The following is a 9,961-nucleotide window of genomic DNA, read 5'->3' as shown; positions in this document are numbered from 1 at the left end:
CGCGTCCCCGTTGAAGGGTCCGGGGAGGGGTCCCACCACAAGAGTGTACTGGGAGCAAGCCTTCCCCTACCAATTTATTTGACACATCCGACCTTCTATAAATCAATTATGTCTAAAATATTTAATTATTAACAAATAACTTGCCAAAATGCCAACAATTAAGTCTGAAACATATAAATTAATCACACAAAAGATCGTCAAATTGTCTAAAATGAAGTTTGGCGACTGTTATATCGGACTTTCTAAACAAGTTTGTTGATAAACTGAAGCAGTTTCATACATTTTTTTTTGTTAGTTATTTATAAAGCAACTTAATGCATAGATGGCAACATTTTCTTGTAAGTGTAAGATCTAGAAACAAAAACAAAGATTCCCAAATTGAGAAAGCTGAGAAAAGCCAAAAGCCAGAAGAAATAATCAAGATGTCCATAATTCAAATTATCAGGAATCCATCCAGCTTTCCCATTCCTTGTGCTTAAATCTGTCACAACATTCACCAGAAAACTTGTCAAATAATTCCCAAGTGCAGCAGTTGTAAGTGACAAAGCTGAGCACAAACTTCTCATATCATCAGGTGCTTGTTCATAGAAAAATTCCAACTGCCCAATAAAAGTAAAAACTTCTGCACATCCAATTATAAAATACTGTGGAACTTGCCAAAACACAGACATTGGAATATGCTTGATTTCATAGTAATTATGCTTCCTAACTTCCCCCAATCTCACCATCTCTAAACTGCCTGCTGCTGCCATTGCTAGGATTGAAATTGCCAGGCCAATTGCCATTCTTTGCAGCTGTGTGAACCCGTTTTTATGGCCTGTGAACTTTCTGGCAATGGGGACAATGGCGGCGTCGTAGACCGGAACCCAGAAGATGACGGAGACGGTGTCGAAGAGGGAAAGAGAAGCAGAAGGGATTTGGAAAGATGGGGAGAGGTGAAGATCCATGGTGTTGCCTTGGAGGACAAATAGAGTTCCCATTTGACTGTAAACAGCTGAAAATATGATTCCTGTTGCCCATATTGGGAGTAGTTTGATTATGGATTTTAGCTCTTCTACTTGTGTTACTGTGCATAGCCTCCATGGGTTTATTTTGGAGACTTTTACACCATCTGATGGAGTCTCTACTGCTGCTTTGTCGAAGAAACTGAACCAAACAAAATACGACCATTCGTTAGTTCTTGAATTTGTTTAAAGCGACGTGTTGGCCACCTGTAAAGTGACTTATTAACTCTCGTACTTTATCGGTCTTCTATAAACTTGCTTAAAGTGATACATATTGCAATTTGTGAAAATCGTAGGTTGCTCTGTCAGTTCAAGTTTAGAAAGCCATTTGGTATTTTGGGTCATGTTTGACTCTAAAATAATTGACGAGAGACTTAACTTGAGATCCTCGTAATGGAAGGATTTCGAATATATCAAATATTGTTTCGGTAATTTTTTAATTGATTTTCTTTATTTGAATTTAATGTTAGTATAAGTAAGTTCGAGAATTATGATGTCAAGAAATAAAGTTTTGGGACCATGATATTAGTAGCGCTATAGTTCAGGTTATAGATATATTTTAGACTTAATATATTCGTTGCTCTCTGTGCTTAGCCCAAAACTTCAAATGCTTATCTGAACTTTCAAAAGTTACAAATAACTTTTGTATTCTTGTTCAATTACATTCAATAGAATGTTATTTGAAACTTTCGAAAGTTTGGGATAGTTAAAATTGACTGTACAAGAAGCAACAAATATATTAAGCTATTAGCTTATCTTATTCCATCAAATATGATTATATACATATATAGTCCCCATTTGGTTATCCTTTCGCTATAAACAGTAGGACCAAAGTGTTTGGTTATGAAAGAGAAATTGAAATTTACATAGCTCTTTGTCTTTTCGTTATAAACAGTAGGACCTAAGTGTTTGGTTAGGATATAGAAATAACTGGTCATAGCTATTTCGGAAAGAAAACCAACTAACTTTTATCAACTACTATCAACAGCAAACAATAATATTATATATATACAATGCCCATTTGGTGCTCCTTTTGTTTTTTCGCTCCTCCAAACAGTAGGTTCCGATAAGGAAGCAATTGTTTATGGCTATTTCAGAAAGAAAATCAACTAATTTCTACCGGTACCATCAACAACTAAACATAACAACAAACAGTAGATATGAACAACTTAACCAAACAGATCGATAATGTTAATACCTGAATTGGTTTGTATGCTCAAGCTTGCGGCTTCCTTTGAAAGCAAATTCATCATCAGAAATCTCAAACAAAAGAGACTTATCAAGAGGCACATTTACTTGAAACTTCCTGAATGAAGCAACTATAACCTGACATATACGAGTAAAAGGGCTTCCTCCAGGCTTCAACTTCCTATACAATTTAGTACCTGAAAAGAAACTGAGAACAGCAATAGCCATAGCTACTGCTGGAATACCAAATCCCCAACCCCAGCCAACATTTGTTTGTATCCAAACAAGCACAGATGAAGCCACAAGAGCACCTATGTTGATTGAAAAATAGAACCAATTGAAGAATGAACTCTTGCTTTTCTTCTCTTGTTCGTCCGAGTCGTCGAATTGATCCGCCCCGAATGAAGATACACATGGCTTAATCCCTCCTGTTCCTAGAGCTATCAGGTATAATCCTGAGAAGAAAACTGATGTTTGCTGTGATGTTGGATGGCATACTTTTTTATTGTCACAATATGGTTTTAGTCCGGGTAATGATGCTGATAAGGTTAACAATGTCATGCCCTGAAAATTAACAAAAGGAAAGCATTATCACAAGTTTAAGCACACGTTACTTTGGAGATGTCTCGTTAGCTCTGAATTTGTTTAAAATGATATTATTAACTCCCGAGGTCTTATGTGGCACAGTAAGTGATATAGTATGAAATAATAGGCCAACAGAATAAGTGAATTGGGCTTACATCAGGGGCTCACACTGAATCAAGCTAAAAGACTACAGTGTAACGATAGGGAACTTCAGCTGAAAGCTTAACCAGTTTAACTAACTGCACACGTGGACTAATAGGCAATTCGGATCTCAAAGATACACTCCCTTTCCCTAAAGCACGCCGTATGTTACGGAATGATGAAAGGGGAAAGGAGACCGAATCCAATCAGAAGCCTACACGTGGAAAGGAGCATAGCCCAATCCAATCAGAATCTTACACCGTGGAAAGTACATAATACTTTAGGTATGTAATAAATCTCTATAAATAGACTCTGAGATATATGACGCAAGGTACGTACACATTCAATCGCTCTTATACATTTTCAAGTTGTCATTCTCCAAAGTATTTTACTAACTTAAGCATCGGAGAATGGAAGCTGGATTCCGGCTCCTCCCTAACCTATTTTTTTATTGATTCAGGTCTTCTTGAGACTGGCCGGAAGTGTTGTTCATAATTGAAGACATCAGTAAATATAGAGTTGTATGGGTAAGAAAACATACAAAGACATAAATGATAGAGAAAGTAGCAATTGTCCAATATCTTCCGAAATAGGCATCAGCAAGAAAAGCTCCAAGCAAAGGCGTCACATAGCAAGTTCCTGACCAATTTGTAACATTTTTCACTGCTTTGACACTTTCCTGGTTTAGTTGAAATTTAAGATAATTAACTAGATTTGTGTTTATCCCATAATATGCCAATCTTTCACAGCACTCATTTCCTGCAACCAACATATACATATGTTAACTTCGTTTTCACAGTTGAATTGTTTCTGTAAATCATGCTATCATGTCAGAAAGTAGTTCCCAAACAAAACAAAAGATAACAAGGAAAAGTGAAAAAAAAATAGGAAGAGTGAGAGTAGTGACCAAGGATATAAGGGCAGGCTTTCCAGGTTCCGGTTTTGGCCTTGATGGCCGGATTCCCCTGGAAATCTGTTGTACCGTCTTTGGTGTACATATTTTCTTGTTGTTCTGCCATTTTTGGTAATGAAAGAAAGGAAGTATTTGAAGGAGATTGGGAGATGGAATGCCATTCTAGGTAGCTAGTTTAGTTACTTTCATGAATCATAAATAGTTTCCAGTTTCTCATGTTATTGTTATATGATTCCATGCTTAATTAATGTTTTCTTGGCACACTTTCTTAGGAAATAACTTCTGAAAGTGAAACAACATATCGATATCCCCCACATTTTCTCATTAACTCAACTTATATATCCGAATTTTCCCATATTGTGTTTGGAAAAATGTCGAAATAGTACAAATTTAGCTTAACGTTTCCAAGTAGAATCAATTTTACCCTATGCAATCGAAAATTTGAATAGACTATTATTTAATTGCCACACCCGACCTTCTGAATATCAATTATGTCTAAAATGTTTACTCATACTAATACAGTGACACACAACTGTCAAAATGCCATCAACTAAGTCTGACACATAAATTAATCACACACAAAAATTGCTAAAATGTCTAAAATGTTAATTGTGTTACTAACACATTTATAAACCACATGTCTTGTGTTAGGTGGGGGTAAAATTATTGTTATTTGGAAACATTAATAGTAAATTTGTATCAGGGTAAATCTACATTTTCCTAAAAACAATGTAGGTCCTCACCCTTTCACAAAAGTGGGATACCCTTGGAGTACATCCAAATGTGTAAGGACTTCCTTTATAAATACCTTCACCAAGTGCTTTGAAAGTAATGTGGGATACTTACTACTCTATATAATAAATGCTTGGGTTTTTTTCACAAATTCAATATTGGGTCAAGGCGAACAAATCCTTACCCGGCGACATTGGATAGAACCGGCGACATTTTACAACTGATCGGCGTTTTAAATTTTCGGTCGGCACTAGATAGTTGGATTTGTTCAGAAAGTCTATCCCAACTACTTTCGTAGGTAATAATGTCGTTTTTCGGGGTATAATATTGACTTGTTATGTCACCTTGTATCTTTAGTTCGATGAATTTGAATGCAACCTCTGAAACCATTTGTATAAACAATAAGAAGACTGTTTCTAAAACTAGTGCTTCGATTGCTTTGCGTAGTGGCTTGATTCCTAATCTGACTTCGTCTTCCCGATACAAGGTCAATCACCTTTCACGTGCAGAAATATGCAAATTTAAACAAAGAATCACAAGTGCAACGAATCCTTAGATCTCTCAGTTTGTTATCTTTGTAGCTTGCCTCCTGAGCTTTAAATGAGCTCGATTTGGATGATTCTTGTCCTCCAAGCCTTCAAACAAAGCTCATTGAACCTGAACAGAAACAAAATGACTTTTTTTTTTTATGATTTCAATATCTTTTCACTGAATATGCTATCTTAGCAAACTTGATCTTGTTAGAAAACGGATTAGTGGTCTATATCAGCAGGATTAATTCAATGGGGTTGGGAGATAGAATGTTATCCTATTCCTAGCTAGCTACTTCCTTTCATCAATCCTAAATTTCCAATTTCTCTTCTTATTCATTTCATAATTAATGTTTTTTTTGGCACATTTTTTTAGGAATAAAACATCCTCCACATTTTCTCATTAATTCAACTTATTTATTGTTGTCGAAGAAAAAAGATAAAAAAAATGGCCTTTTGGAAGAATGGAAAAGAAGAAATGATATTATTACAAGAAATCTGAGTTGTTTGTGATAACAATTTGATGCATTGAGGGATTGAGAGAAAAAAAAATACCGAAGTTTTTTATTATAAACCAACAAGTAAATTCTCAAGTAAAACTTCAAAGAAGTTGAAAAAAAAATCTCTAAATAAAGATCCATTATATCACAAATAATCTCATCCTTATAAGCTCCAATGGTGATACATACCTTACACCTATGTAACTTGAATTTTCTCCACATCAATGGATTAAGGCACACAAATTAAGATGTTTAATTAATTTTAACTAAAAAAACTTGGTTAACTTTATATTAATTGCCTCCACTAATTAATTTTTAGCTATTCCCAAAATAAAAGACAACTTAAATAGGGGTATATTTGGTAAAAATCAATTAATATGTATAAATTGAATCAAAACGTCATTTATTATGAAACAAAAAAAATTCTCTCGAAAGACATCTATTGTTGAGCGAATGGGGTATCTTTTATTATTATTATTAATATTATTATTATTATTATTATTATTACTACTGATGTTGAACCAAAGTGTCAAAACAACCGAACTTAAAAACTGAATTCAATTAGTTCGATTCGGTATGTGGTTTAAACTAGACCAGCACACACATCTATGTTCAACTTACTCTTGCACAAAAAGGGAGAAAAGGAAGGGATACAAAAACTTAATGAATTTTGAAGAGAACCTTGCAAAAAGCTCCAACGAAGTAAAGAGTGCAGAAAAATCCTTACAAGCTTAGTTTTCTTCTTTTATATGTGTTTGGATGAGGATAATGAAGCGGCGCAATAAAAAAAAGAGGGTTATTTTCTCCCTAAACAGTAACTGCCAATGTCATTTCGATCACTCAAGGAAGACCCCAAGGTCATGCATATTCTACCTATGTTTTGCGCTTTGATTTGTGGAACCACAATTATGACCAGTGCAACCGTTTCAGGTTGACAGCGGACTTCCACCATTAAATGACTGTCACGTGGAATATTCTTAAGTATCTTTCTCCTTTACCTTTGCTAACTTGAATATTTGAGCGGAATCACCGATCCCCAACCCCTCCTTGATCCTAAAAAGCTCCCCTCAAATTATGTGACATTAGTTACCTTTATCATTGTTAAATTTGATTGTTTACTAGAAATAATGCTCATATCTCATGATTTTATTATTTGCAACTAGTATATTTGCTAGCATCAATTTTCAATACAACTATTGAGTTAGATCTTTAAAAAGCAGGAGAAGTTTTTTTTTTCTTTTTCCCCTTATTGTGTGTATGTGGAGAAAGGGGTTGATGGGTGGTCAATTATACAATGCTAATTAATTTAATTAATTAAATTTTTTATGAAGAAAAATTAATTAATTAAAATTAGGAGGTGGATAATTAAGTTGTTACTTACCCACCGTCGGTTTCATCTTTGCTTTCAAACAATCCATAATGTCTTTATTTAGGTTTTTTTATTGACATTTGATAGCCATTTCTCAACTATTAATTCTCTTAGTGTCTAAGCATGCCATCTCTACAACTCTGTTACTTTTTTTCCAAATTTCATTTATTTTAATTAATAAACAGAAACATCTATTTAATTACTAATATTTTATCTTCTTTAGGTGGAAATTTTATAACTGAATTATAATTAAGATATCCACTTTATGGATCAAAATGCATAATTTGTAAATGATCATGTCTATAAAAGAAATTTCAGAAAAATAAAGGTAAATTGAAGAATGGAAATGTTGACATAAAAACCCCCTAAAGGTAATTAATTAATAAGTACTTGCAAGGACCCAAATAAAGATAGTATTGATGTCTCACTTTGAAATTCTTTCAAAGCCAACTAAAAAATAAAAATAAAATAATAAATGAGTAGTATGAAAGTTTGCTCTTCAACCCCCAAGCTTTCATTTTCAAATCTCCAGTCAAAATCATCTCATCAATATAATGAAATAACAAGCAATTTTTATAGCTATACTTATCTACATTACCTCAATTTAATTGATTTAAAAATAAGTTGTGTTTCCATGTTTTAAAATTGATTTGCCTTTTAACTATATTTTATGGAAAAAGAATATGAGCCACAACATTATGTTACATTCACTATATGCATCAATCGGTTCACGGGTTACCTTTTGTAGTACAAAATTCATTAAGACTGATTGTAGCAAAAGAAAGAACATTGAGTATGTATCGCCGCACACGAATCAACTATATAAAGAGACAGTGAAAGAAGATGCGGTGATCCACGAACTAAGAACGAACAAATGGGACAAAGAGAGAGGAGGCAGTGTGCACAACATAGAGGGGGAGAAGGAGAAAGTTTGTATCTTTATTTCTCGGTTAGGTTAATTAATGATTAGGCTTATAGGATTTTAGTTTAAGTATGCTTATTTACTTAAGTAGATGATTAACCCAGCCTATTAACCTTGTCTCGTTCCATATCCGTCATTGGTAGACAATTTGACTCATGCTAAATTTCCTACATCTCTCACTCGAATGTTACAAAATATATTCCATCTCATTCCTTTCATTCTCATTCGTATTCAAAAATAGTTCGTGCAACCGAGATATAAACGAGAGCACTAGTATTATATATTTGTTAGATATGTATAACCTCTCGATAGACATGTATCAAACTCAATATTATACATTCTTTGGAGGTACCGAGGTATATAGTCCTTTTAGTTGGACTTGTGGATCATAATTTATTGTATGCTTTATCATAGATTTCACATCACATCCACTGCAATAATTTTAATTTCTACAGTTTTCCATTTTCATAATTAGGCACAAGTTCATAGGTGCCCGAGCAGTGAAAAATTAAATTCCAAGATGTGAACACATTCTCTCTTACTCTATTATGTCCATCATAATCAAACTGGCTTGCCAGGTCGGTATCCTACATGCCGAATTATCTCATGTCCATTCAGATTATTCTCCCAAGATAACCACATAAGATTATACTTTCAGAATAAGTTAAAAGTGTTGGATTTTCAAACGTGTTTTAAAGGTAGAAAATAAAACATAAAACACAAAAACATCTCATTCCCACAAATCATGCATCTAGAATAGAGTTAGAGAATAAATTCACCTTTCACCGCAGAATGAGAGATGTTCCCATTGCTTGAGCTTTCACTTATTCGAGATTATGAGTTAAAGAGCAAACTCACTCTACGATCACACTCATGGAACGAGAACTAGACGAAGCTTGTAATCACCAGAATAAAATCCATGTATACAAACGACCCGTGCTGGCCAAATTGCAGTAGGGGCGGTGATTTCTCTCTCTGTCTTATCAATGTTCTTATTTTCTCAAAAGTATATGGAGGCTTGTAAGTTCCTTAACCTTCTAGGTTTAGCCAACTAAACCTTATATACTTATTTTTAGAATTGCTATGTGATATCAAGTCCATCACTAGGAACGGTTAAGTCACCCTTATTTGTTGCTCGGACATTTCTTGATCTTTACTGAACAAATAAGTTTGAATGAGCTATCACATGTTGCACAATTTGGGTGTCGCCAAACGTATCTCAGTCCCACTATTCAATTGGCATGTGATATGTAATTTTTATATGAGATTCAACAATCCATTGCTTCGCTCGTCATTGTTAAGCATGACATACAGTGCACCTAACTGAACCCATACTTGGCACCTTGTTACAGGCATGTTAGGCGATTAAACTAAGTACATTGCAAGCCATATAGGCCCCATAATGAACTTTGTCTAAGGATTAAACTTAGAGTGTTACATAGAACCATCTATGACTTTTCTAACCATGTGATGTTCTCATAGCGGATCAATCCAGAGTTTACTGTTTTATAAACCCTAATGCCCTTGATTTGACATCTAATGTATGTACTCGATGAAACACCATTACAAGCAAGGCACATAGTAGTCTTTAGTTATTTATCATTCCCACAGAAGTAATAGACTAGTGATATTCAGAGTAGTATCTTGTTGTCTCACGACTTCACTTGACCATGTCATCAACCTGCCAAATGTTAGCAGATCACTAATCTTGGATACTATGTTAATCAATTTGCACAAGTAGGTTGATTTAACATATTATTGTCTTATAGTTAATAATTCTGTCAGATATAACGTACTGGGACTAGGGCATATTCCAACAAAAAGTCATAAGGATAAATATGTAAAACTAAAGGTTTGCAATGCAAGTGTCACACTTGGGAAAATTGAGATTATACATTTTCCATCTCATGGTCGTTAAGCACACATGATACATATAATCATGTATCATGGTGTTGTATCCATTCCACTTGAAATAAGCACATGTCCATTACTAACATCATACAAAAGCATCAACTACGATGTGTCCAAACACCCAACTTTAGTCCACTTCAGTTTAGAGACTACTTTCGGCTATAAA

General features: G+C 34.3%; 1 protein-coding gene across 1 annotated transcript; it reads right to left on the bottom strand.

Annotated features, from left to right (window-relative positions):
- Positions 1–311: 311 nt before the first annotated feature.
- LOC136207397 (protein NRT1/ PTR FAMILY 8.1-like) lies at positions 312–3,937 on the bottom strand. The gene is made up of 4 exons (XM_065998660.1): positions 3,826–3,937; positions 3,460–3,677; positions 2,203–2,756; positions 312–1,146 (listed from the first exon to the last, which is right to left on the bottom strand). The coding sequence occupies exons 1-4, from the start codon at positions 3,935–3,937 to the stop codon at positions 312–314; spliced, it is 1,719 nt and encodes a 572-aa protein (XP_065854732.1).
- Positions 3,938–9,961: the final 6,024 nt, after the last annotated feature.

The sequence above is a fragment of the Euphorbia lathyris genome, chromosome 9 (genome assembly GCF_963576675.1).
Source record: "Euphorbia lathyris chromosome 9, ddEupLath1.1, whole genome shotgun sequence".
NCBI lineage: Eukaryota > Viridiplantae > Streptophyta > Magnoliopsida > Malpighiales > Euphorbiaceae > Euphorbia > Euphorbia lathyris.
This window is presented reverse-complemented; position numbering and strand designations above follow the sequence as displayed.

Bases quoted from the DNA above. Each gene is read 5' to 3' on its own strand.
- LOC136207397 (XM_065998660.1), bottom strand. From the start codon at position 3,937: ATGGCAGAACAACAAGAAAATATGTACACCAAAGACGGTACAACAGAT. The intron at 3,678-3,825 runs GTCACTACTCTC...TGTTGGTTGCAG, and splicing joins AGCCTGCCCTTATATCCTTG to GAAATGAGTGCTGTGAAAGA. The intron at 2,757-3,459 runs GTATGTTTTCTT...GTTAATTTTCAG, and splicing joins TCTCTATCATTTATGTCTTT to GGCATGACATTGTTAACCTT.